General features: G+C 45.2%; 2 protein-coding genes across 6 annotated transcripts in view; both read left to right on the plus strand.

Moving 5' to 3' along the window:
* Positions 1 to 326: 326 nt before the first annotated feature.
* Positions 327 to 18129, plus strand: TPRA1 (transmembrane protein adipocyte associated 1). Of its 2 annotated transcripts, none has more exons than XM_066195169.1 (11): positions 327 to 332; positions 4540 to 4742; positions 4907 to 5039; positions 7870 to 7956; positions 9544 to 9616; positions 10584 to 10663; positions 11754 to 11864; positions 12275 to 12335; positions 13348 to 13450; positions 14062 to 14142; positions 15235 to 18129. In XM_066195169.1, exons 2-11 carry the CDS (start codon positions 4552 to 4554, stop codon positions 15467 to 15469), a joined length of 1155 nt encoding a protein of 384 aa, XP_066051266.1. In that variant the 5' UTR covers positions 327 to 332; positions 4540 to 4551; the 3' UTR covers positions 15470 to 18129. The 2 variants fall into 2 exon arrangements, with proteins under 2 accessions (XP_066051266.1, XP_066051267.1); XM_066195170.1 differs by lacking the exon at positions 327 to 332 and adding an exon at positions 731 to 881.
* Positions 18130 to 18198: 69 nt separating this feature from the next.
* The window catches only part of CHCHD6 (coiled-coil-helix-coiled-coil-helix domain containing 6), a 111457-nt gene continuing 101983 nt past the window's right edge, over positions 18199 to 27672 (plus strand). The window contains exons 1-4 of one of the 4 annotated variants that reach the window (XM_066195174.1): positions 18199 to 18418; positions 21354 to 21483; positions 23019 to 23073; positions 24319 to 24445. In XM_066195174.1, coding sequence (XP_066051271.1) covers positions 18299 to 18418; positions 21354 to 21483; positions 23019 to 23073; positions 24319 to 24445 — 432 coding nt within the window. In that variant the 5' untranslated portion in view covers positions 18199 to 18298. Of the gene's footprint in view, positions 18419 to 18611; positions 18693 to 19456; positions 19652 to 21353; positions 21484 to 23018; positions 23074 to 24318; positions 24446 to 27672 lie in introns of those variants that run through there. The other 3 variants (XM_066195173.1, XM_066195171.1, XM_066195172.1) reach the window with 3 other exon arrangements.

Below are 27672 nucleotides of genomic sequence, written 5' to 3' on the forward strand. Positions count from 1 at the left end.
GCTTAGCTGGTTATTTCCTTTAATTTCCGAAATAAATCTTGCCTCATTTGTCACAGTTACTTTCTTGTTTACCATACTAAGGGCCTCTTTTGTCTGTCTGGTATTTGCACCTCTAAATCTTGCTAATTATTGATCGTGTTTCCCTTTAGCAGCTGTTGTCCAAGCTACGCCGAGTTTCTTCAGTCAGCTTTAAATTCTCCTTAAAAGCCAAAGTCACAGATTGTTAATCATTCTCCCCTGCAGGAAGTTATTATCGGATCTCCCTCAATTATTAACTGCCCTGCCTTGCATCCACAGGCAGAACAGAATTCCTGCGGAGGTGTATCCCGGAGGTGCGTGACGGTGGGTGCAGGATCGCAGAGCGCTCGTTGTCGGGTGGGACGTTCGGTCGTGCGGGCTGGCCCGGGGGCTGGGATCGGGCTGTAAAGGTCAGAGCCCGCCCTGCACGGGCAGACCCGAGACTGCCGGCCCCGCCCAGCCCCGGGGTCACCGCCCTGGCCGGCCCCACCGCTCCACGCCGCGCTGGCGACCCACAGGTGGGTGGGGGGACGGGTACCTTTAAAGCGCGGCGGACCCGCCCCCTTAGTCCCGCCTCCCGGCCCTTTCCATTAGCTCGCTCCGCTGCTTCTTTTGGGCCCTTTGGCAGAACCCATTCTCTGATTGGTCCAGCCGCGGACCTCTCGGGGACCGTCTCTCAATAGCGCCCTTGGGGTCGGCCGACCAGCGCTGGCTGTGGCCGCCGTGACTCCGCTTGGCTGCGCGGCGCTGCGCTCTGGCGTCTCTTCAGCCACGCTCCCCGGCTGAGGGGAGCGGCAGGGCCGGGGTCGGGATGGCGGGGCCGGGACCCCGGGACTGAGCGGCGGGAGCGGGGCCGGGGCCGGGTACGAGCGGGGCCTGGGAGTTACGAGCGGAGCGGGGCCGGCGGGAGGGGGGTGACGGGGAGGGAGGGAAACTGCGGCGCCTCAGAGCGGGGCGGCGGGGCCGCGCTGCGCGGGAGCCGCGGGCCTCCGAGGGCCTCCTGGCGCAGCCCGGGAGCCCCATGGGCAGAGCCGCCGGGGCGCCTCTGGCCGGCCGAGGGGTGGGTTGGAACCGCAGCGGGTCTCCCCTGTGCTGCTTCAGCAGCCTGTGAGACAGGCGGCGTGTCCACGCCAGCCTGGAACCAAGTGACCACGCACTGCCACTTTTCCTGCGTGTTGTGCGCCCGCCTTCCGCAGGAATCAAAACCAAAACAGAAAAAACCCCGGGATATGTATTTCTGAAATCCACCTCTGGGCCATGGTTCTCTGTCTCTGAGGGCTTGGGCTTATTGTTACTTCTGCTTTCGGTATTTTTCATCGTTTTGTGGTATTTGTTTGTTTGTTGTGTTGTGTTTTCTCTCGTTGGAATTCCTTTCTTTTTAAACTTAGCTCAGAAGGAGATGTGAGAGTGAAGCTGGAAGGGAGCACCTCAATCACTGAGGGAAAGTTCCTGTCGTAAATTCTAGGAGCGAGATGAAAAATGCAGCTGTGGTGACCAAAAGTGAGGGTTGAAGAGACTTATAAATGAAGAGAACAACAACAAAACCCCCCTTTTTTTTTCCTTTTTTTTTTGTGTTGATGGGGATTTTTGGGGTTTGTTTTGGGGTTTTGTTTGTTTGATTTTTTTACTTTTAGTGTTAGGGGTTATTTTTAAATATTTAAATTACTGAAGTAAGAGTTAAATTTGAGCAGGGATCTGGTCAGTGCAGTTTTTATTGCACAAATAGAGTTTTGTAAGAAACAGCCTTAATCGTATCATGATATGTACTTAAGAGACTTTCTGATGCTATTTTGCAGAGTGACAGAAAAGTTTCAATTTTTTTTAACAGCTACAACTTGTGCAGTGTGTAATTCACCTTTTAGTAGATGGACTTTGAAAGAACAGAGAATTGCCAGTATGTGAGCTCAGAATTTCACTGAGCTCTGATATTGTTACTGTGCCATGATTCAAGGACCAACATGCATTGGTGAGATAATATTTCCCTGGAAATGCAGCAGAGCCTTTCCCAGTCCTCTGTCACCACAGCCCAGGAGTCATGCCCGTGTTCTTAGTCCAAATGCAGCTTGTCCAGGGCCTGGACTGAGGAATTGACCCTGACCAAGTCAGCCTGACTTCATCTGGAGTGTAGAAAAACATGTTATTTTGTTTACTGGTGCACAGAGCTGCCTGCTGGACGAAAAGGGGAGATCACAACAGCAGCACTGGTTGCTTTTCATGTGGCTCCGGGGTGATTTTCCCCCCCTGGGCTGGGCTGGCTGAAGCAGGTAGTCCTATGGAGGCAGGGTGTGGCGAGTGAGCTCTTGGATATGCCCAGCTGATTTAGGACTAGACAGGGCAAGGACAGTATGCTGAAAGAAGTAGTGTTGCTGGGGATGACAACCCCTGGTTGGATCCTTTCCATCAGTTCCTGGTCCTGTTGCTGTGGGATTTTTGCTGTTGATTAGGACAGGAGTGGGCTAGTTCTCCACATCCTTGCTGCAGGCTGTAGCAATTAGAAAAGCATGGCCATTGTGCTGTCCGTGTGATGGCCTTGGCTGCCCTCTCTTATCATGTTGGATGTTCTGTTGCTTTGCTTTGTGTACACTTTATCTGGGGAGGAAGAATACAAGTCCCAGGCTGTAGCGAGCAGCTGGGCTGAGAGGTGAGCTTGATTCTGCTTTGCCCTTTGAAACCTCATGACTGGAGTTCTGTTACGTGTGGCCAACTCCTCTCCTTATCAGCAGCTGCTGTTGTGTGATAGTGGTGGCTTCTAGCAAAAAATAATGGAGCCTGTTTGCTCTGTTCATAAAAAGTTGTTCTTCTGTTGTAAATCTCTCACAGCTTTATACTTGAATTCTTTTCAGTGTGATAGGCAGATGGAATTATTTGTCCCAGAAGAGCTGCTAGGAAGTTCTGATGGTTCACAGTTAATAATGTTATTCTGCCCATGGTCTGTGAGGTTCTTCTCCACTTTTTCCCAGCTTTTTAAAAAAAAAATGTAGAAATTTTTCTGTGTTGGCTAATGTTACCGTTCTTGGCCTCACCTCTACTGAGATGTAGTGGTGTTATGGAGGAAGAGAACAGAGCAAAATTGTTAAGAGAAAATTCTTCTCTTAACAATTCAGAGAAGTGAGTAGCTGGAGGGAAGGGAGGACACTTTCAGAGATAAGTTTGGAGTGTGACGGTTGTTTGCTGGAACCTCTACTTAGAAGTAGGATTTTTTGGCCCAGGCCTTTCCATCTTGGTGCAAAGCTGCTTCTTCCAGGTTTGTGTGATTATTTACTGTGATGCCTCTTGTGCAGCACAGCATATGACAGTCACAAAAGAAAATCCCAGCTAAGGGAGTATCTGTCAGCAAGGACGAATCAAAGGGAGGGTTTGTTTGTTGGCTGAGGGTGGGATGATTCCCTGGCCCCTAGAGAACCTGGGAAGAGTCTCAGCGTCTGAAGAGAAAGAAGAGCCTGTGACTGTCAGTCTCAAGCAATTTGTGAAGAAGGTACTACTGAACTCTAGAAGCTCAGCAGATTACACAGGGCTATGCTGATGCTTTCCAGTTTGTGACTCACCCAGAACCTCTAAGGGAAAATACCTTCTGTGCCCTGTCATGGGGGCTGTCAGTTTTCACCACGCAAGTCAGGGCTGGAGTCAAACAGGGAGAATTTTTTTTGAGATAAATCCTGGATTAGCTATAACACACAGACTGCTCAAGTGCAGTCCCTGGCAATGTGCATCTTTAAGATGTTGGCAGACAGAGATTTATAATTTTTGCATCTATGGGTTGTCTATGATCTCCCTTTCGGGGATTGTCAGGAGTGTGATTGGACCCTGTGTTTGTAGTCAGCTTATAGCTACTGTGGTGCCTTAACAGTCAGAGTTCTACTTTAGGGTGGGAAGAGATTTGCTCAAAAATAGAATTGTTCTGGTGTCTTGCAGAGGTTAGAAAAAGATTGCTGAATCTTGGTTTTTGCCAGTGTTGGGTTTGAAAAGTAAAGACTGTACAGTCCTTTCACAGGTGGGTGTATGTGAGGCTCTCCCTGGTCTCAGACTTCAGAGTTGGTAACAGCAATGGTATTTTGGGAGGGACCTTCATCTTTTCTTTGCAGTAGTTGAAATCAAATTATTATTGACTGTCATTTCTTGATTTTGGGACCTAGAATGAGTGTCCTGGTAAGGTAGGGGTTTTGCCTCTATTTGATGATGCTGTGTATTGCTGTTGAGTCTTGATTTCTTCTAGGAATCTGCCAAAGCTCAAAGAACCACATAACGTAATCCCGAATAGTACCATTTGAAGGTGCTTGTTACTCTGATATTGAAGTGTGGTTTTGTACTGCCCACCCTAATGGCTGTGTGCAGACTTAGGGCAGGTGGCACTTCATTGTGTAATACAGTCTTTGACATGATGATAATTGGCTGTACCAAGCAGGAAGCAGTTGTGCAGGGGCTTAATGTCAAGGATGTGTTTTTTTAGCTGTGACTCACAACTGATTTAATAGTGCTTTTTTTCTCTGCTGTGGTTGTCTTGCTCTGTTTGACCTGGCCCAGAAGGAAGGCAGGATGTTCCAGTCCATGATGTCTGTGATGACGTTCTCCATGTCTGACAACAGCACACATTCCACTGCGCTGGTGACAGCGCTGGAGAATGTGACAACTCTCTCCCCAATGACGACGCCCGTGATCAACGACACCAACATCACAGTGCCCCACAAGTGCCTGTTGCTGCTCTATGAAGACATTGGGAAGTCCAGGTGAGCTGGAGGAAATGGGACCACAGCCTGACCCTGGACCACGGGAAAGAGCATTGTGTGTTTCTCAGTTTGATTGAGAAGGGACCAGGGTTGGTGCCTGCCCTTCTAAAGACTGAAGATGAGGCGAGAACAGGGATAAAACCTGTTTTATTTTCTTTTTGCAGAGTCCGCTACTGGGATCTTCTGCTCCTGGTTCCCAACGTGCTTTTCTTTATATTTCTTCTCTGGAAGCTGCCCTCTGCCAGGGCCAAAATCCGTGTCACTTCCAGCCCAATCTTCACTACATTCTACATACTAGTGAGTACCACTCTGTGCCTTTGAACTGATGAGTGTTATTTTTATTACCACTCATGAACAATATCACTGAACTAGTGGAGATAGCCTAGACCAGCTCTTGCAGGGATAAAATCTGTTTTCTGTTGAAGGTGTACTACAAGAAGTAGACTTATTTTTGCTGTTTGAATTCAGCTTTTAGTAGGTTCTGGGGCCAGATCTGCTGGATTTTGTTCTCTTGTGGTGATTTCATTTTTTCCTTTTCCTTTTTTCTTTGTTGCTTTGATGTCTTGGAATCAAGTATCTTACACTTTCTTTGCTCCTTGCAGTAAGTAGTGTGGGACACAAACCCAGCTTTTCACTGAGGTGGTGAAAGGAGAATAATTTAGTAATTTGTGTGAAGCTATTGAAAAGCTGGTCATCTGCTGGAGAAAATGGTGATGTGGTAGGGTTCTAGTTAGTCTGGGAATGTAGAAACCCAACCCTGTTAGTTTCTTTCACATCATGTCAAAGTGGCCCTGACTTGATGATGTACTTGGTAGTTCTTAAGGTGGAAGGAGAACATTCAGTACAGTTACAGTTCACAAACATCTAAGATCTTGCTGTTCTCCTCTCACCAGTCCTATGATGCCCTGTGATACTGCTTAGAGGACATCATAAATGCAGCTAAGCACCTACCTGAATTTGTTTAAAAGTATAATTCAGAAGCTTTTTGATATCCTAGTTTGCCTCAGTATGTAACATAATGTGATTGCTCTTCCTCAGTGAGATTAGTACAGGTTGTGGAAGTGAATGTGTGTTTGTATTAGGCTAGATGGATGCCTCTTTGTCTTGTCTGTGTACAGGCATGGCAAAACCCAAGAAGCTCAAAACCAAATCTGACCTAGTAGCCTCACCTGAATCTTTGTTAGGAAGTCTTGTTAGCTCTTTCAGGCCAAGGGTTGGGGTTCTGGGCTTCTGCACAGTTTTGGATAACCAGGTATACACAAATATTTCAGCCTTTTAAAAATATTACCATCACTTTCCAGTCTGGATTTAAATCTTCATACGTGTTTCCAGTAATGCACATGGTCAGTAGAGATTTGTGCTAGAGGCTTTGAAAAACGAAACTCTTGATAGACCAAAGGAAGGAAAGTGAACTGACTTTATGCTCGGGATGGTAACTGAGCCCCACACATCTGCTCTCTCTAGAACAGGGGAGACAGTCAGAAGAATAAAGTGAGAAGACTTGTGGGTTGGGTTAAAGACAGTTTAATAAGCCAAAGCAAAAGCTGTGCCCACAGAGAAAGCAAAGCAAGGCACTCATTTACCACTTTCCATGGGCAGGCAGGTGTTCAGCTGTTTCCAGGAAAGCAGGGCTCCATTACATGTAATGGTTACTGGGGAAAACAAACACCATTACTCTGAAAGTCTTTTCCTTCCTCCTTCTTCCTGGCTTTATGTGCTGAGCATGATGCCATATGGGATATTCCTTGGGCCAGCTGAGGTCAACTGTCCCAAGGCAAAAAGGCAAAAATGCCTTACATTCTGTGTAAGTGCAGTGCAGCAGTAATGAAAACATTTGTGTTACCAACAGTTTTCAGCACAAAAATCCCAAACACAGCTCCATACCAGCTACTGTGAAGGAAATTTCCCCTATCCCAGCCAAATCCAGCACACAGTCTTAGAGGAAAATGCTCTAACTCAGTTTCATACTCATTTCTTGAGATGTTATTGGGAAATGAGGATGGGAGTGTGTTCTGTGAGGACTTCCTTCAACTTGGCTGTTTGTCATGTCCTAAAGGAATGCTTTCCTGTGGAGTTGGTGATTAATGTGGAGTTAAAAGATTGGGAAGAGTCTCTATCTGCTTAGAGAGGAAACAAAAACATGTGTGTTCCTCTCCAGTGAGGTGTTGCAGCTCTAGAACAGCAGTATATTCAGGGACCCTTCTTTTATTGTCAGTGTTTCATTATGGAGTTTTCCACCCCGGTTGTGTTCCTCTTTCATGCCATTGCTGTTCCTTCTTCCTCTAAGAAAGAGACACTCATCTGTGGGTCACTTACTGGTCATTTCCATTCTACCAACACCTCAGAATCAGCTTGGACTCTTTGTTCTCTGATAGGTTTAGCTGTCTTCTACCTTCATCATTAAGATCAGCCTGACATTTAGAGAATTTTATCTGGAAAAACCCACTTTCTTAAGAGTGTAACTCTGCACAGTGGAGTGTAGATACATCCAACATAGCTCTTAATTGCATCGTATGGCTGTGACAGAACAGGGTAGCTGAGCCTTGCTGGGCTGTCATGCTTCAGTGGTATATAAAGTGAGTTGGGATCTGGATGTTGCACTGTACAGCCGGGTAAGGTGTTTTAAACCTGGTGGCTACAGGTAACTTTCCCTCTGCATTGCTGCGCGTTGTCAGCATGGAGTGTGAGAACTGCAGGTTTAGTTTTGTCAGTTGTGTAGTGTGGTAGTTGGTTTTGAGTGGTTTCTGTTATCTGATGCGATTGGTTTAGTCAGATACACCAGCCATTTGGTTTTGTAATTCAGAGGGATATGTTTTCTTTTTCTCCCCCCCTGCCCCAGTGGAATGAAGGGTGGGAAGACTGTAAAGACACTGTTGCAAGGACTTGGTGAAGAACTCTTCAGAGCTTAATCTGACAGCTGAGGCAATTGTTCCTTCCTAAATTCTAAGGCACTGCTCCTATCCAACAAGTCTGAGGAATCTTTTTCGAGAAATTAACTCTAGTCTGCCACAGGAATTTCTTAGTACACATTATCAGGCTTGAAAGCTGACCTGAAAATGGTATTCCAACAGGGTTTCTGATCACTACTGCATTTTGACATGAGCTCACTTTTGGTCTGTTTTTGCAGGTATTTGTGGTGGCTTTAGTTGGCATTGCCCGAGCTGTTGTCTCCATGACTGTGAGTGCCTCTGATGCTGCCATGGTTGCTGACAAGGTAGGTGAAACACTGATATTAGAGGCTGTGCTTTGTGTACTTCTGATCACAGCAATCTGCTCTGGCTTCCCTCTTACACGTGTACAAGAAGAATGTGCTTTTTTTGCGGTACTCTTAGGTATGTTTACTATTGAATCCTGTTTTGATAGCTGAAACTAAATCATCACAACATCCAGGATGGTATAACAATGGATTTCCTAAAACAGACACACAATAGCGGCAGCAGAAGTTTCCTGTTACAGGGATGAAATGATTCTTTTTTGCAAGAGGTAAACATTCAGATACCTTTAGTGGACAGGCAGGACCTGGCCTCTGTTACTTTTGCAGTATTCCAGTGGCTCTTTGAAAATGTTGAAGTTTTTGTATTGAGTGCAAATAAAACTAGCTTCTCTTTTGAGACTGACACCTGAATGTCCTTGCAACCACTCTGAGCACAGGGTGAACCTTTAGCAAACAGGAAATATGTTTGTACGTGCTGTTCCTTTGTAGTAATTTGACTTGTAGCAAAACATTACTTAAAACAAAAAGCTCTGCAATTCTTGAGGTCTTAGAGAAAGAGGAGCCACCTACAGAGTACAGGTCTTTGGGCTTTATTCTTTTGGATCAGTGTGGTTTACTTGCTTTTTTCTTTTAATGTTACCATCAAAACATTGTGATGAATTTTGTAGAATTTGTTTGTAGAATTTTTCATTCACCTCTGTCCAACAGATGTATGTCCAGGACTTGAATAATGAAAAAGAGGTGGAAAGGTGTTTTTCTTGAGCTCTGGTGTTGCTGCTAAGTGCAGTAACTGGGAAATCGTGTAGCAAGATAGATACTCTTGACAGTTTTTTTCTGTAAACATGTCCTACCCTGTCTATTATGTTTCTTTTGTGTTCTCTTATATATATGTACACACACACACTGTGTATTTGCTGGGATTAGAAGTATCTTACCCAATGCCTCCTAAAATATTACATATCTTTAAGGGAGAGTACCATTCAGTGTTCAGAGGTAAAGAGTTAATAAGCCAGAATCTGGGTGCTTATTCTAGGTTTGACACTGATTTATTGCATGACTCCCTGAAAAATTGCCTCACCTGCTTTTTATTGTTTCACCAAATAAAACATGAGATTGCAAATGACAGGCTGGAACAGGGGGTGCTTTTTACTTGAATATACTTTAGATTTAAGGACCAGTAACTTTGGAAGAGGGCAGAATACAGAGTTTGTTCAGGCATATCTACTGCTTTAAGGACTGGCCTCGTTTAATATTTTACTTCCAAGGCTATCATGGGCTTGTTCTCTTTGGGAGCACAGCAGCAAGAACACATCTGAAACAATTGACAGATCCTCAACTGGGACAAACCATGGCCACTTCCTCTCTGTAGAGCTGCTATTTGCTTATTTCCACGCATCTGTTCCGTTCCACAGGCACGAACAGGGCTTGGAGCAAGCATGTGAGCAGTATCCCTACAAAGCATGAGAAGGGCTTGTGGAAATGACCAGCCATTCAGAAGCTGCCATCCCCTGGAGTTTTGCTTTATTAACTTCAAACTGCTTCTTGGCTCCTTCTAATCATGTTTGTCTGGTCTCTGTTATCCCTCAGATCCTGTGGGAGATCACAAGATTCTTCCTTCTGGCGATTGAACTGAGTGTGGTGATTCTAGGCCTTGCCTTTGGTATGTGTCAGGAGGTTTTTGAGTGCTTTGAATGTTTCCTATTGTCTTTCTTTCCACTGAGGCTGCATTTGTAAGTTTAGAGTGATGCTGATTCTGTAAAATGAAGAGGCTATGGAATAAACACAAAGGGCAAATTGTGGAGATTGAGTTAGAAGTGGCTGAAGGCCTGATTATAAAGATCTATGGTTTGTGTGATTTAAGGGTTTATGTGTGCTTGGTTTGTTCTGCACTCGTATGATGGAGTGTACAGCTTAGGTAAGATTTTTATGTCAAGATCAACAGTCTGATCTGTGCTTGAACCCCATTTTATTTAAGTTGATACCTTTGAGGGCCCTTCTATTCCCTTCATCCCATCCTTGATTGGTTAGATCCATCCTGGCTGCATTCAAATGCGTTATCTGTATCTGCAATTGTAATTCTACTTTATCAGTTATGCAACTGAAAATGCCTCTCCCTGTGGGTCAGAGGTAGAGGAGAGGGTGGATGCCAATGTTTTACGTGTCAGTGGGACACGTGAGCAGTATATTTTTTGTCTTTTGAGGGCTCATCAAATAATTTTGATTGAACGGAGCTTCTGGAAATTGCCTACTTCAGTATATTCTATTACAGATTTCTCTACTCCAGCCTCCCATCAGCTCTTCTCCCTGAGAAGCAGCTTTTATAACATCTCAGTGTACTTGACGCTGGAGTCATTCCTTTTTTTTTCCCCTCCTGTAACCCCAGCAGAAGGACTTAGTTGTTTTCTCTTAGTGTGGACAGGAGGAAAGCAAGTTAAAATCTGTTGGTTTGTAAGTAGGGGTTTTGCCTGTGAAAGGCTCAACTCTCCAGACAGGGTTTAGTGAGCTTTTAACCTTCCCTTGAAGGCCTCTGGAAATACAAGTGTTTTCCTTTATTGTTTCTGAAAAGATCTTATTTTAACCAGTGCTGGGATTACATCCTGAGTCACTTCCATACCCCATAATTACAGGTCACCTGGAGAGCAAGTCGAGCGTGAAGCGTGTGCTGGCAATCACCACTGTGCTGTCTCTGGCCTATTCTGTCACCCAGGTGAGTACATTGAAGCAGAAGAATTTGCAAAAGAAGGAACTTCGCTTGAAGTTAAGCAATTAAATGTGTGACTCCTGTCTGAAAGTGGCAGCTTTGCTCTTTGGATGAGGTTTTGGAGGAAGACCGAATGCTTGTGGTGGTGTATAGGCAGATAGTATCTGCTTTGTCTTCTTTACTGCATAAATAGCTCAGATAAGGTGAAGAAATAAGATGAGGTTTGGATGAGTGAGCCTTGTCTGGTGAATGTTGGAACAAGAGTGAAGTTTTTCACACCTGAGCCACAGGTTCTGGACCTGGCCTCAAGGGCCATGAAAATCATGTGCTTGCCAAGTCAGGGCACTGCAGTGCCCTTGTCTGCTGAGTCTTTCAGAGCTGAGAGCTCTTGCTTCTCTTCAGACTAGCAGCTGGCTTGCTGGCTCAGTTTATTAGGCATGTCTTCATGTCCCTGAACAATGCAATCGGTGTCTGGGTTTATTCTCCTCAGCATTTCAGTGGTCAGCCCGTGTCTCTTTACTCAGGGCAGCACCAGAATAACACTTAGAGCTTTGTTCTGGGACCGGGCTCTTGGCTGCAGAGGCAGTGAGCTGATAATTACCCCATGATAAAGCTGGAGGAGCCTCATAAAATAACAGGTGTTGGAGCTATAGCTGGGTTCAGTAGTGCTTACAAGCACTTTTCTCTCCACTGTCTGTATGGGTAGCTCCTAAACAAGACAGTGTCCTTTCCCAAATTGACTGTATTCTGGATGTTTCAGCAGAAAGGTCTACTGTAAAGATTGAAAAGGAGCTCTTGGTCTAGACATATAAGTGCTTGTATCCTGTGTCCACCTCAGTCTCTCTCCTGTAATGTCACTGATGCCAGTTTCCTTCAGATCCAGATTCCTGCCACTCTTTTTCTCCTCACTTCTTCAGTTTCTTCTTCTTCTGTGTGAGTGTAAATTGGTCTAAGCAGAACAGGGCTTGGTTGGGTTGGGAGCGAGCAGGCCAGCTGCTTTCTGAACTTCCTTAAGCATAGTGTCCCTTGTCCAAATATGCATTTCAGTGAGGTTACTGCTTGTAACAGAATCAAGTTGGTGCCACCTCTCTCCTAGGGCACCCTGGAAATCCTGTACCCTGATGCCCACCTCTCAGCAGAGGACTTCAACATCTATGGCCATGGAGGGAGACACTTTTGGCTTGCCAGCTCCTGTTTCTTCTTCCTAGTGAGTACTGAGAATGTGTTATGCACTCTGATAGCTTCTTTGTATTTTCTAAATGGAGCAAGGAGGATGATTTGAGTACAATAATGCCCTAATCCTGCCTCCGACAGTGTGGCATTGATGCTTCTCATGTGGTGGGGAAGCTGAACCAATAAAGGTGCAGTGGGTGTGGTATAAGCTGGGGCAGCTGTATTCCAGCTGAGCTCAGATGTTCTCCCCTCCCGTGTTTCTCAGCTGTTTTATGCTGATGGACGTGAGTTGTGGGGCTTTCACATCTGTGCTGTGTTTAATGTTAAGGGTTTGTGCCTCTGCCCCGAGACATGTAGGGAGTGCGTAATACCTCACACCATCCCTGCAAAGATTGAGTTCAGTTGCTGAGCAGCCATGGAACTGTTAGTTCTTTGTCTCAACAGGTCTATTCCTTGGTGGTGATTCTTCCAAAAACTCCTCTGAAAGACCGGATTTCTTTGCCCTGTAGGTAACTGTAGTGTTTTCCATACATAGTATAGATGGGTACAGCATCAGGATAAAGCATAGGTGGGAATAAAAGGTTCCTGTATGTGTTTGTGCTGCAGATGCATTCCACATCTCAGAGTTTAGTTAACATGGCAAAGAACTGATAACTTACCCCTAGAAAAATTAGTATGTTGTGTGTCTTGTAGAGCAGAGTAAGAGCACTACTACTTTAGTAGCTAAACAATTACATTAAGAAGACCTCCTGCTCAGTTAATGATAAAAGTATAATGTAGATATACAGTCTTCAGAGAGCCTTAAGGAATGGCTTCTTAGTAACAGCTTCCTTTGACATGCACACATGATGTTAAAGTGTGCATGCTAGTCATCCCCTGGGAAGGCTAAGTGGGAGCTGCTCAACAATTTTTATTTGGGCTTTATCAAGATGCTTCTTTTGTTTGGTTGGTTTTTGTTTTTATCTGAAGCTCTTGAATAGAGAGAAGTTGTTACTAAGGTGTTTGTACTGAGCTCTTCTCTCTAACTAGTTGACATCCCTGTGGGGGTATCCTGAGGGAGGGGATATGCATGTCACAGACATAGGTCCTGGGCCTGATCTGCCTGGTGTCCAGCATACCCTGCTGCTCCTGTCGGGGTCTCCTGAGCAGTTTTTTATTAGTGCTGTGGGAAGAGCACAGCTTCTGTTGGGTTCAGCTGGGTTGTCTTTGTTTTTCTTGCATTCAGTTATGTGACTGACACTTGTTCCAGATGCTTGCAAATTAAATCTTTGCATGTGTTGCTGTAACCTTGCTTTCAGAACCCATCTTGTGTGTGCATATAAACATGCAGGAGGGTATGGTTTAGTCCATTACACCACCATTAATCCTGCCAACATGGGACAGGAAAACAGTCTTAATTCTTCAGCAGTTCTTAGAGACAAGGTGGTGAGAAGCTTCTGTTGGATTTGGCATCTCCAACAAACAGATTTCCATGTGTTTGAGGTTGAGCTTCATGTGTGTCTGTCTCTTTCCCACAGCCAGGAAGAGTTTTTATATTTATGCTGGCATTCTGGCACTGCTGAACCTGTTGCAGGGCTTGGGCAGTGCCCTCCTCTGTGTGGATATCATAGAAGGACTGTGGTATGTACTCTGGGGGAGGAGGTCTGCAGTCCTGGATTTTGTGTTGTATTTGAGTGTCCTTCAACACCACCTCTCCCAAGAAAACAAACCTATGTTGTGTTCCTAAGAAGGAATAAACCTGTTGGTTCTATTTTGTGCCAAAAGACCTCTTAAGTAATCAGGAAACTCCCCAGTGGAGAGGTTGTGGAACTGCATGTGCCGCAGTTGTCTTGAGGGGGTGAGTGAGAGTAATAATGTGAATCCACTGATGTGTCTGGCTATTAGTAGGTAATAAGAGAGGAAATAGTCTATTGGCTAGAAATATGAGGATGCCCTTATACCTGGAGTCTCATTCTGCAGGGATGTGTCACATCTGAGTCAAAATTGGGAGCACTGAAGCTCTGCTCTTGGTCAGACCTTGGGTTTTGGTTCCCCCGAGTGTCTAGAAGCAGTGGCACATGTTGATGACAATTGCTGTTGCTTTGCATCAATTTAAATTTGTTTATTTGATTATCTTGATCTCTGGAGACTTTGGAGGGAAGTATGATCATTTGGGAGAATGTGAGTGGTGTTATCCAGCTATATTGTGCTTGAGTGCTAAATCCCTTTATGTTCCCTTTTGCTGTTGACAGCTGTGTTGATGCTACCACGTTCCTTTACTTCAGTTTCTTTGCACCTCTCATCTATGTGGCGTTCCTGAAAGGTTTCTTTGGGTGAGTAGCCAGGGACAGCAGTTCAGGCTGGGTGTATATTGTCACTTAAGTGTTTTGCACTCAGGTTTTCTCAATCTGTATAATAAAGACAGCAACTAGAACACCAGTTAAAGAACCAGCCTTAATTTCTTCCCTTGAAGCATTTCTGTGAGCCGGGCTGCTCACTTCTCTGCAGGGCTCCTTTGTGTGCAGAGCAGAGCTGCTGTATTCCTCGTGCGTTTCAGAGGATCACTTCTTCAGCGTCAGCATCCTGTGTAGTAAAAAGTTTTTCTGCTGAAGTTGATAGCTAAATGCTTAACGAGGAATTGAGTCCTGAGAGCTTAAACGGTCTTCTGGGTGGGTTTTGGGGTAATTTTGTAAAAAGGATGTGGGAGTTCAGTAACTCTTTGACCGAGGACTTTATCATGGGCCCAAAAATCACCAGTGAAAAGCCCAGGGAAGGTCGATTCTCAGGCTGGAATCGCCGCCGTGTGGCCACTTACAGGAAATGCACCTTGGTTGGAAAACGAATGGTTTAGTGTGGGCTTCAGTATTTTTAGGTCATTATCAAGAAACAGCAGGCTTTAAAAGAACTGGCTTTAAAATCACTAAGAAGATAAAGTGCTTTTAAAATATAAAAATGGACCTCCGCATCCCTTTGAAATCAGAAGGGAACATTGTCTGGAGTTAAAGATGAAAACTGCTGATCCATAATATTTGTATTTTGGTTTTCATGATGTGCACAGGTAGAACTTGAAGTGTACTCCTGTTCTGACTCGTTTTGGTGTCAGTAGCCAGGCTGCTATGGAGTTCAGTAGTGTTTGGGTGCTGTTGCCCTCAGTAATTCAAAGCTTCCGAAAATGAGAACTCTTTTCCCACAGCAGAGTCAGGATTCTGCCATTTGTATTTCTCTCAAGTGATATCATCCAAAGCTTCATTTAGTATTACTTTATGGCAGTTATTCTGCCACAAATTTCTAGACCAAAAGCTCATTTTAAAGAGTGTTTAAGGTCTGAATGCACAATTTCTTAATGCTGATGAGTTTCAACTAAGAATAGGTGGTTGTGATACCACGGTGGCTAAACATGCATTTTAAATCTTTCATCACTCCAGGTCTGAACCAAAGATCCTTTTCTCCTACAAATGTCAGGTGGATGAACCTGAGGATGTGGATGTGCACCTACCCCACCCTTATGCTGTTGCCAAGAAGGAAGGAATGGATTCTGGGTTCTACTCAAGCACTCAGATTGATACCACAGCCTACCTGGACGACGTGGCCTCTATGCCCTACCATGTGGGCAGCATCAACAGCATAGACAGTGACCGCTGGAAATCCATCAATGCCTGAGGCAGGGCACCTGAATCACATGATGCCTCATTCCTTTATTTCTTCCAAACACCCTGATACCACAGCTTTTAGGATGTCCACTGGAAATCTGTCCTTGGCTACCTGCCATGGCTTTCCTCTTATCTGTAGGATTTCCAAAACCTATCCTGGAACTAAGTTGGCAGCCCATACCCTTTTGGAAAGGACACTTTCTGTTTCTACCTGAGAACAATGTAGAGCAGTTGTGTTCATAAACCTTTAAACACTGAACTTCCTTGTTCCTCCACGTTCCAGATGTGAATATGACCCAGAAGATAGCCCTGACTGGCACCTTTTCCTCTTCAGTGACTGAAAGCACTTGTCTTCCACTTAGAAGAATGGTGTTTAGGGATGAGGGTGATGATTTGACTGCTGTATTGTACATATATAGAAGGATTTTGGTGGTTGAAACCAAAGATGGTCTTCCTGGGCTTTTTCAAGCAGCATGGCTGCCTGCATTTTGCCATAATGCAATAGCACAGGTGGTGATGGTATCTGACGAGGGAAGCTGATCACTGGGGCTCAGCCTTAGTTTCAGCTAACACTGATAAAAATTGTGAATTGGAGTTGCTACTGGTTAAAAGGAATGTTCTCAGTGTATGGGGAAAAAGAGGTATGAAGAGGGATGAACTGTTTTCTGTGCCCAGGGAACATTTGGGAAGGCTGGTAGTTCACAAGATGGGTGTGAAGTGACTGAACAGTAGGGAGATAGAAGGGCAGACAGTTCTGCTGTCTAGCTGAGCTGAAAGCTGTGAACCAGTCTGTGGAGGCTGTAGTGCTGTGCATTTAAGCTCACAGGAAAGTCTAAGTAACAACACTGAATTGGGGCTGAGTTTCAAGAGTAAAACCTGTGAGGCAGGTGTATTTTCCATCTGCACCCTGCTTCATGGCTTTGGCAGGGGCTTGGAGAGTGCTGTGACGGAGGAAGGTGACTCTGCAGATGAAGGCTCTGGAGGATACTCAGGTGCTTGAGGCAGAGCAGAAGCCTATGATGAGTCTGAGCTGTCAGAATTTAGTTACTGGAAACTCAAACACCTTAGGTGTGCTAGGATCAAGCTGGCTGTTGTGCTGCAGTGGAAGAAAAATGTGTTTCTGGCTGTGTCCTTCCCTTACATTGCAGTTCAGATCCCCAGACTGCTGCTGGTCTGAGTGAGTTTTATGACTCGATATGTTGAAAATACTTGTGTGTATGTGGGGAGCGGTCCTTTTAGAGACTTTCTGGAACTTCTTGTTAACCTCTTCCATGCTGGAAGAGTGACTACTGTTGTCTGAGCTGTCTGGCATGCAGTGTCAAGACATGGTGTTCCAATCCAGCAACTGTTGATATAAAGGCTGCATCAGTCTGGTTTCTGGGATATCCTGTGCTTTCCAAGGATGAAGATGTGTATTCCTCTACATTTAGGGGTGCTTTCCTACCTGAGTGCTCCAGGTAGATGGAGATCTGCTATAAGCAGCTTTCCACTTGGGATGGTAGAAAGAGGGAATTTGCAATGTTTGGGGACTGTGTGAATCTCTTGCCCCCACTTACTGCTGTTCTCGAAGAATACCAAGGTAAGACTTGGCAAGGCGCAGTGTTGGTTTGGATCAAGCAGGTAGATGGTGTGTGCTACCAGGTGCTCCCACCACAGGGAAAGAAAACATGGGTAAGAACATGAAGTTCATACTGGTTGCCAAAACTATGCAGGCCTTTGCTTATCTTTTTTTGTTAGTGAGCAATGCAGCTTCTCAGTCTGCCTGGGGACTTTGCCCTGCAGGCCTCTAAGTGGCACTGGCGCCTTGAAAACAAGCAATGCTCCTACCCCCCCACTCCCCCCACCCCCTTTTTTAAATTTTTATTTTATTTACTTTTGGGGGAAAAGGCTTCCATCTATCTGTGTGCTAGAGCTGAGTAGTTTCCTGTAGGTCACGGCCTTTCACATTTCCATTTCATGCAATGACTGCAAGGGCTGGACAAGGAGCTGGCCATGTCACCCCTTGCCACGTTAGAGAAGTGTTCCATGCTCCTCTGTCAGTGCTGTCAGTTGGCCTGAGCCATACTGGACTGCTTGCTGTAAAAGGGATGGATGATGTGATGCCTGAATTGCTGTGCTGCTCCTCCTAATGCTGCTTACGGCACTGATCCCCAGGTGCTGTCGGTTAGAAAGGATTGGGGAACCTGCAAAGCTTCCCTGGGCCTTGGACAGAGTTAAGACAGATGAAGATTTCAAAACAGTTGAGAACTAAAGGAGCAACTGCTTTTCCATCCCAAGGAGTATTTGTTAACTTTCAACACCCTGACTGAAAGGACTTGCCTGCTTTCCTTGGTGTTGTGAAGAACCTGTTACGAATTTGCCTTTTTTACCATCTGAATTCAGTGCTGAAGGATCACCTGTGCAGGTTGTCAGTGCATCCATCCTGTCCTTTGCTGGCAGGACTCCAGTATTTCTGGAATGTCCCATGTTCTGCTGCTGAGGAGCTTCTGCACTAGGTCATGGACTGACCTTCCTCCTTTTGTGTATTTATGTACATATAGTGCTTTGGGCCGTCTTTAAAGTGGTTCTTGAGCAAAGCGTGTTACGTGTGAGGGATGGTGAAAAGAGAGAAAATATAGAATAAATGTATATTTTTGTTTGTAAAATAAATAAAATTAAGTTTGGCATAAATGGTCATGCTGTATTTCTCAAATGAGACATATCGGGGAGGAAAAATGACTTCAAGATTAAAAAAAAAAAGATTGGACGAAGGCATGGGCACAGGTGTGATGGTGTTTTGTTTACCTTTGCCTGCTCTCCTTCCTGGATCTTTGCAGGTGATGTCTGCCACCTGGTTGGAATGTGTACACCTGGAAAAGGACTAGGGAAGGATGACAGGAATAATCACAGTTATGGAAAGACTTCTGGAGGAGTAACTACATGTTTGAGAACTCACCAGCCTGGAAGAGCAATGGTGCAGGTCTGTGAAACCCTTAGGACAGAAGAGGCGAGTAAGGAATATCTGCTCATGGACCCTTTCAGTACAAAAATTGGGTACTGTCAAATGAGGTGAGCAGGTGGCAGGTAAGAAACGAGCAGGAGGGCAGGTGAGCATGTTGGGGGAAGGTGCTTCAGCCACCCCTGTGCTCTTGCCTGGCTGGGTGCAGTGTTTCTGGGTGAGACAGCTCATGGTGCAGGATGCAGTGCCCTTGTCTTGGGAGCTCAAGCAATGGAGCAACTCTCCAGCATACAAGGTACTGCACAATTAACAAAAACATTCCCCGCTTCCAGGAATGTGCTCTAGAAGACGCCTGGATATCCAGGGAGGGTTTGAGGGGTGCAGAGTCCCAGATACTCCCTCAGTGTTGGCCCAAGCCCCGCTCTGAGGTAAAGCTCTGGTTGCCACATTAGCTGCAGTGAGGAATAAGCCCCATTAAACAGTTAAAACTGCTGCTGTACACTGCTGAGGAGTAGTGTGCTGAGTAGATAAGTAGCACATTGATACCACCTGGCCTATATTTCTGGGAACGCAGAAAGCTTGTTTGAGAAAGATTCTTCAAAGCTGGTATTTCTTGGTCTGTCGGCCTCTGTGTGGCATTATCTCATTCCTTTGGTTTAGGCTGTGGATCAGCCATGGCCTGACCGCGCAGGACCCACCCGTGTGTGTCAGGGCAGGTGACGGCAGCGTCCGGCTGGAGCAGAGATGAGTTCTGCCTCCAGCGCAGCTGCTGTACCTGACGAGAGGTCATCCTTCCTCAACTCGGGAAAACCCCGTGAGTTGGACGTCTAGCAGTGGAAGTTGTACGGGCAATTTGATGCCGCGAACGCTGCCAGGGCGCTGTGGAGGGCGGGCTCACCGGGACAGGAGCGGACTCTCCGCTGTCCTGGAGGCGCGTTGGCGCCCCGTGCGTCTCCGGCGCCGGGCGGGCCGCCCGCTCCGGGCACTGAACTACAGCCCCCAGCGTGCACCGCGCCCGGCCGCTAGCACCGCGCCGCGCTATTGGCCACCGCGCGGCCGCCGCCAATGGTGAGCGGGTATGTTGGCAGGCGCTGCCAGGGCAGAGGCTCTGCCGGTAGCCGGTGCGGGAGAGGGGCGCGGCGAGGACAGGCGACCCCGGCCGGCATGGGCGGCTACGAGAGCAGCCACGGCGGCAGGAAGGTGTCCTTCGGGCTGGATGAACGGGAGCAAGTCCGGGTGCTGCAGGGCATCAGGGTGAGGCGGCCCGGGAGTGTCGCGGGGCCGGGTGGTGGAGGGAGGGAGGCTGCGAGGGCCGGGGGCGGACGGAGCTGGGTTGGGGAAGGGTCTGGCGGGGGGGTTACGGGACCCAGGTGCAGGGCTGGAAGGAAACCGCAAATGAGGAGACAGCAAGGAGGAGGGGAGGGAAACCTGGAAGGCTAAAGGAATAGGGGGTTGGAGAAGCGATGAGGCGACTGGCGAGTGGTGGCAAAGGGGGCTGGGGGCCTGGGCATGGCTGTTGTCGAGTGGGGGCACACCAGCTCTTTACTTTCACTTCCAAACTCTGTTCTCAACCCTTTTTCCCACGTCGCTGCTTAATGACCTCGTTTTGCCCCTGCCTTGTGCTTTGCAAGCAATTTGATGCTAACGGCGCTGCGCGGCTCTGAGGGCATCCCGGAGGAGACAGCTCTGCCCTTGTTCATGGTGCCAAGAGCCCGGGCAGAACAGCGCTGTGAGAACAGGCGGGGAGATAAGAGCGTGTGGAAATAGGGAGGTGTTTCTGGGAGCCACAGTGGGAAACTGCTTCTTGACCTTCGGTCGGAAATTGGCAAGTGTGTGCTGTGGAAACAAACCCTAGAAAGTGGTACTAACATTAAGGAATATTTTTTTTTTCCCCGTTAATATTTTTCTTTGGTTTTTTATGTGTTAATTTTTGGGTTTTTTATTACTACCATCATTTTCATTGCTCTTGCTTCTTGATACTTTTATGTGATTTCCCCCTAAAATCTGCCAGAAATGAACTTGCAGAGTGTGTTTTGCTATGGCTACTTATTTTTATCCCATTTTTGACTAATTATTGGACAAAAGTTAGCTAAGATTGTGCCTATCTCCTTGTTAAAGTGTTTGATGGAGGTAAAATTGTCTCTGCCCAATTTCTCTTTACAGGATATAGACAAGGATTTGTGTCTTTAAAATCAGGAATTGGGCATGATAACAATGTAGAATTAAGGTATTAAAAATGCTGTTAAGTTGCGTAGTAGTGGTATAACTGAAAATATTTCTTCTACTGTGGCAAGTCTAGGTGGGGGAACAGCCTCATTTAGTTTTGTTCTGCAGCCTCTGACCTTTGCAGGAGAAAGGGGTCAATTTTAACAGCACTGTGAGAGGCCTTTTGGACTGAATGGCCAGAAAACTTCTGGTTACCTTTTCTTTCTTTCTTTTTCATGAGTTTGAACCCAAGTCAGGGAGTGAAAATTAAGTTGAGGTTGCAAAAATGTTTTCAGCCTTATGTGAGTGGGAGGTCTGCATGTCTGTTCTGTCATATGTCTTGCAGCATGTCTGCCATGCTGAGCTGGGTTAGCAAGCATGGAGCAAGAAGAGGAAAAGATGGACTTAAAACCTGCTTAATTCCTTTCCTTCCGCTTCTGGTAAATTTGTCCCTATACAAAGGGTGGACTTGTTTATGGGTGCTCTCCACCTTTGTTGGTGTTTATGGGAGATTGCCTAGTGAGGTTTTTAGAGTCAGGTAGGAGATTGGAGGTTTTGTCATTTACTGATAGAGTATGGGTTTTAAAAATGTGAAGTCAACATACAAGCGCTGACTGCCTGGACTGGAGGGACATTGCAATGAGGCAACTGGCCATACTTCTGTAGTATCATGGGAACTAACAGGGAAGTTCACAGTGAAATAGCACCAGAAACTGAGTTGGCTAATGTCTTCCCTGGTTCTGTGTTTCAGCTCACTGAAGATTTGGTGAACCGAATGAAAGAATCCTCTCAAAGTAAAAGGGGCACCCAGAGATCTCCCCGTGCATCCAATGGCACAGCTCCATCTTCACTGGCTGCAGAGGGGAAACCCAGACCTACAGGTACTGTCGGGGTGGTGCTGCTACTGCATGTTACAGAGGATGCTAGTGTTTTTCAGTGCGACCTCTTTGGTTAGCCTGCATCACTCTTTGAACATTTCTAGCATTTCAGATGAACGTGCAATAAATGAAGCAGAAATATTTTGCCTTTCCTTTCTGGCAGGCTGCCTTGTTGGCTGCTTTACATACGCAGGGCGTATATTGTGCATGGGTGAGGGAGGTACTGCTTTTTATTCTTCAGAAGGAACCTCCTAGGGAAGGATAACCTGTCTAAGCACAGATGGCTAAGTGGATGATGGAAACTTGCTTTCTGAACTTGTCTTTCTTTCCAGGTCAGAAAACTATTTGATTTCTTATTGGTTCTCAAATAGGCTTTGTTGATACATATCAGCAGTGTGGATTTGTTTGAGGCATACAGACTAAAATTAAGTTAGGAAACTAAGCCTTTATTTTTGGGGATTTTTTTTGCTCTCAGCCTATGTCTTTCCTGAATGTAGATTTAGCTTTATGGATGGCCTGAACTCCATCAAATTATTTCATCTTCACTTGGGGAATTCCTTGTAAGTACAAGGAGAGAAGGAGGTCAAGAGGAAGACTTACTGGAACTAGACGAAAGAAATGGAAAGTAGGTCTACAACCATGCTCATGTTTCAATATAAATAAGGGTTTGAGAAGTTATTATCTTCAAGTAGAAGTTTTCTGTAGCATGGTTTATTCCGTGTGCCTGGTTTAAAGTGATGTTGGTGTCTCTGTTTCATAAATTCAAACTCTGTCCATCCAACTTAAATTTTCTTGACTTTTTTTTCTCTTTATGAAAAATAATATGAAATTCTCCTGAAATATTTTATGACTGTGGTGGTTTGAAAGCAAAACCAGTGAGACACTCCAAGTCAGAAATACAATACAATAGGAAGAGGAAAAAAAAAAGTAAAATAAAATAAATGCAATAATAGAAAAGACCACTGACAGAGTCAGAATACAACCTGACACCTTGTTGGTCAGGGTGTTGGAAACAGTCCACAAGTAAGCCCTCCTGGAGTAGCAGATGTGGTCCTGCTGGAAGCAGAGATGGTCTTGTACAGAAAAAGGGTCCAGAGATGGGTCTGGTCTTCCTTTGGGAGTCCGGTGGGAACACTGGATGACTGGTGACACTTGTGGCTCCTTTTTATCTGGATGAAAATGGTTTGGCTCCTCTTCCCTGGGTAGAGCATCTTACAATAGGATGATGTAACGTGTCATGTCATTGGTGAGCCTTGATGGCCCATTAACAGAAGATATCCCCATGGAGGGAATGGAAGGGTGAATGAGATAAGAAACAATGCCCCACCCGGTTTTAACAGCTGGCTTGTTATCAGAACGGCAGTCACCCCCTCCCTCCTGGAGTTACAGCAGATAAAGAAAAAACACCTCCCCAAATGGGTTTCAACAGATGAAATAGAATAAACATTTTTTTGGTTACAAATCTCAAGCCAAAGACATGATGAAGCACTACATTTGTAGTACTAATAGTTGTCACAGGTTTCTCTTCTTGTTTCTAGGAATTCAGCCACCAAAGGCAAGTGACTCTGCTGCAGAGCATGAACTCTACCGGAGGTGAGGTGAAGCTCTTGAAAAAGACAATAGTTTAGCTCATTTGGGAATATGTCTTTGTGTGCATATGTCTGTGGTTTGCTTCAGTCTGAGCATAATGAGTGTGTATTTGACAGCAGCTGAACATGAGCCCAGGTGTGCCCGGGTGGCCAAGAAGGCCAGTGGCATGCTGGCTGTGTCAGCAATAGTGTGGCCAGCAGGACCAGGGCAGGGATTGTCCCCCTGTACTGGGCACTGTTGAGGCCGCAGCTCAAATCCTGGGTTCAGTGTTGGGCCCCTCACTACACAAAAGACATTGAGGTGCTGGAGTGTGTCCAGAGAAGGGCAACGGAGCTGGGGAAGGGACTGGAGCACGAGTCTCCTTGGGAGTAGCTGGGGGTGTTTAGCCTGGAGAAAAGGAGGCTCAGGGGGACCTTATGGCTCTACAACACCTAAAAGGAAGATTTAGCCAGGTGGGGGGTCAGTCTCTTCTCCCAGGTAACAAGTGACAAGGCAAGGGGAAATGGCCTCAAGTTGTGCCAGGGGAGGTTTAGGTTGTGTATGAGGGAAAATTTCTTCATGGAAAGGGTGGTCAGGCATTGAACAGGCTGCCCAGGGAAGTGGTGGAATCACCCTTCCTGGAAGCATTCAAAAGGCTTGTGGGTGTGGCACTGGGGGACATGGTTTAGTAGTGAACATGGTGCTGTTGGGTTAATGGTTGGACTTGATCTTTTCCAACATTAACAATTCTGTGATTCTATTATATGATTATGTTTTAATGCCTGAGAATCCCATTTGAAGCCTTTTTCAGTACAGGGCTGTTTCTCTTAGTGCTGTTGCTGCATGCATTTTGTAACTTTTCTTTCCTGTATAAGAGCCAAAGAGCAGCGCTGTCAGCTAGGCTGACTTCTTTTATCATTCTATGTCCCTTGATCTTTTCCAAAGCAGCGTCTATTTGTCTGGCTAACTGCTTCCTATTTCCACTGTTTTCAGGTGATAATTAAGTGCTTAATAGAGCTAAATATAACTGAAGCTTATGTGGTGCTATGTTTGCTGTTGTTGTCAGAGTTGTACCTCACTGGACTTGCAGGTCATATTCGAAGTTTGTTGGGCTTTTGAATCCTGCTGTTAATGGAATTGTGGGCAGATTTTGTCACATTGATTCTGGGTTTGTGTTTTGGCTCTAAGCAAGGGTACTCCATGACAAGCCATGACCCTCTTGCCAGAAATCTGCTGGTGACCTTCTCTCTGTTTTTGATGCTCATACAGGTATGAACAAGAACAGGCACTGGTCCAAGAGGAGTTACTCCGGCTGGCTAAAAGAGAAAGGGAAGCAGCCACTGAGGCCAAGGAAAGGACCTGCATTATTGAGGAGAGGCAGAGAGCAGCCCAGCTGGTAAGTAACAAACCTTCCGCTATGTTTCCAACCTGGGCAGGCTAAAATGGCTCTGCTTGAGGGGATTAATTTAATGTCACTTGTGTGATGAACTTAGAAACTTGGATTTAGGCTGAAACACTCCTCACCTGACATCACTTAACATTTGGTTCACAGTGCTGCTGCAAGCTCCACTTTCAGCATGTCACTCCATGCTGCCAAGGCATGAACAATGGCTGTGCTGGGGAAGCTTTACCAGTGGCAGGGAGTATGGTCTGTGTATATGTAGCCCTTGTCTAGCTACAGAGAACTCTTTTGAACTCTCAAGCATGTGAAATAAGTGTTTCAATATATACAAGATCACATTCTGCTGACTTAATGTATTCTGAGACTTTGCTCTGTTTTTTTCCTAGGGTATAATTGTGCATGTACGCAAATTAATAAAAAATATTATTGTCGTCCTTTGTTTGAGTCTTTTATAGATCTGGTAACAGAAGAACTGTTATAAAACTGTCAAGTATTGTAACCTTTTGAAGGAGGTCTAGGATTGATTTTTTGCGACCAGGAAGCATAAACTGGACACAGTTTATTTTTTGGACACACCTCTGACTCCCAAAATAATTAGTTCTTGCCTAGCAGGCAGACTTACTTTTGGGGACTTCTTGCTGCAGCTTTTAATATTAGTCAGGCACCTTGGTGTTGTCAAGATGACCCCTTGGGTTGCTGTTACACCAGTGCTAAGAGGAGCAGTGCTGGAGGCAGGAGTACAGTGAGCTGAGGCTAAGTAGAGCAAAATGTTTCTATGAATCACTACAATATGCTGGGATTGTCATTGGGATTTAATATTCACATGTTACTATTTTATATTATTTTCTTTTACATACTGCCATTCCTGTGGCAGTGGTGTACTGCCTGTGAACAGTGCAGTCTTACTGGAACTGCCACTTTTTCCTGACCTGCAGTGGTGTCAGGGTGTGACAGCCAGGTGGGGCCATGCTTGCCACAGGAAGATCAAACTGCCCATGCATTTAGACTGTGCTGTTAAAACTTTACTGAGAGAACTAGACCAAGAGAATTCTCCTTGCCCTGTGCATACTGAAAGGATGGTTTAGGGAAAGGACAGACTGGATAGTATTTATTGTGGTTCTTTCATCCTGCTGATCTGTAGCTTAACCAATGTGTGCTTGATTTAAGTGAAGAATCCTATGAGGTTTGGGGTTTGTTTCTATATGTTGTATGCTAGCAGGCCTGGCTTACCCAGGCAAAATGTGGAGCATTTAGAGGTTATAATAGAAAGATATTTTTGGGGACTGAATAAATAAAATTTATATAAGAATGGTGACAGTGGTTCAAAGAAAAGGTCTTTATAGCTGTAGTCCATCTCTGACAGTGATCCCTAGCAGCTGCTAATGGAGGGCATGAGAACAGAGCAGGTAAATATCAATATTTCCTACCTATACCCTTGCAAATTCTGATATTCCAAAACTTAGAGGCTTTGAAAGCAAGAGGTTGTATTTTCACTTTGGTGGTTAACAGTCTTTAAGGAATTTCTCTTCTGTGAATTGGTCTGTTTGTGGTTTTAGACCCAACTGTACTTTTTCTCCATGCTAAAATTTGTGTATGATTGGATTGGGAGGTGTCTGAGATTGCTCTCCTAGATAGCTGCAGCTTGTGAACGGCTGCTGTGCCGCAGGAAATTTCCTCTTGGCAGGTTGTATCCTGACCACGGGGTGTTGGATTGTTGCTGAGCTTCAGAGCAGTGATGTCTGAGGCAGGTGACTTGCTCCTCTGCAAAGGACATCTGGGTCAGCAGGTGCAGCATTAACTCTCTTTTCACTAGAAAGAGTGTATTCTCTTTGTGAATGCAATTAACTGGCTTCTGTAAGAGCAAGGGGAAGAAGTTGGTGGATTTGTTTTCCAGTCTAAAGATGTAACTTTGCGCAGAGTAGAGCCCTCACCTCCTGCAATGGCAGGTGGAGTGTAACCCTGGAGAAATGTGACTAGCAGTCATGCAATATTTGTGAAATGCAAAGAGTACACCTCTAAAATGAATTGGGACCTGACTGCTCACATACAAAAGCTGTTCTATTATCTGAATTAGCTTTTAATCCTGTAGTGTTGCATACCCAGATATTATGTGCTTGATGCTCTGTGAAAATCTGATTAGGGTTCCCTTGTGGTAAATAGTGGCCATGGTGTGTTGGCCCAGAATGTGGTGCAAGAATGAGAAACTTAAATTTCATTGCTCTTTAACTATCTCTTGATCAGTCATGAATTTAGGACCCTTAAAAATGGGATAGTCTAGTCTGTCCTTGTAAAGATGAAGGCAGAGCTATTGTTTGTCAGCTTCTAGATGTCTTCCTAAACAGGAACTGTTTTGGCCAGACTTAAATTATTGGGATCTCTATCAGACTTGCTTTATCTCGGCTACAGTTTCCTTTTGGGCATGGTTACCATATTGTATTGACTTAATCCTACTCAAACCGTGTCTGTCCTTTGTCTTCTAGTATTATCCTCTTTTATTATGAATAGGGCTTGAGTATTTCTTGCTCTTCTGTTTGTTTAGCCCCAGCAAATGGGGAGGAGAATACTGGACATGAGCTGCTCATCCATGTCTTGTGTCAGTCTTCTCTTTCATGTAGAAGATAGTTGTGGAACTCAAGGTACCTAGTGGTAATCCAGGTGCAGAGAAATGCAATGGAAATTATCTGCTTACATTTATAAGGGAGAAACTTCTAGAGTTGTTTTTGTTGTTGTTGTGACTTATTAGGGAAGTGAGATTAAAGATGGGGCAACTCCCATGAAAGAAATAACAAGGGAATAATTTGCTTCTTAAGCAGCACTTAATTTGGTAAAGACTGAAAACCATGCCATTGAAAACCATATATTTAGAAAGTTTTATTCCTTTTTTTTAGTATGTGTGTTAAGATCTTGAGCTGCCCTGTGCCCTTAACATATCAACAGTTCAGTGATTAGTAGCCCTCTCTTGTACTGTTGTCTGCAGTAGTGCTGGAACATTCTCCTGTAACCATACCTCTTCTATAAATCCGAGTACCATAGCTATATTTTGAAGTGATTTCATTGTGATTGCGCTGAACGTTGCATGTCATTTAATCTGTTCTTTATGGCTTTCACTCACTGACTTTTATTATTGGAAATATTGCTATAAGCACTTCAGTGTCGTGTAGTGCACACAAAGAGAGGGTGGACTAGAATTAACCTTGGATATGGAATTTGCTGTCAGCTTC

Source organism: Chamaea fasciata, unplaced genomic scaffold (assembly GCF_029207755.1).
Source record: "Chamaea fasciata isolate MVZ Bird 193981 ecotype frontalis unplaced genomic scaffold, bChaFas1.0.hap1 SCAF_13, whole genome shotgun sequence".
NCBI classification, from domain to species: Eukaryota; Metazoa; Chordata; class Aves; order Passeriformes; family Sylviidae; genus Chamaea; species Chamaea fasciata.

What these genes read in the sequence shown, in the direction of transcription:
- TPRA1 (XM_066195169.1), top strand. Translation starts at nt 4,552, where the DNA reads ATGTTCCAGTCCATGATGTCTGTGATGACGTTCTCCATGTCTGACAAC. An exon ending in TGGCCTATTCTGTCACCCAG is followed by an intron (nt 10,664 to 11,753) that starts GTGAGTACATTG and finishes CCTCTCTCCTAG; the next exon opens with GGCACCCTGGAAATCCTGTA. An exon ending in TTCCTGAAAGGTTTCTTTGG is followed by an intron (nt 14,143 to 15,234) that starts GTGAGTAGCCAG and finishes TCATCACTCCAG; the next exon opens with GTCTGAACCAAAGATCCTTT.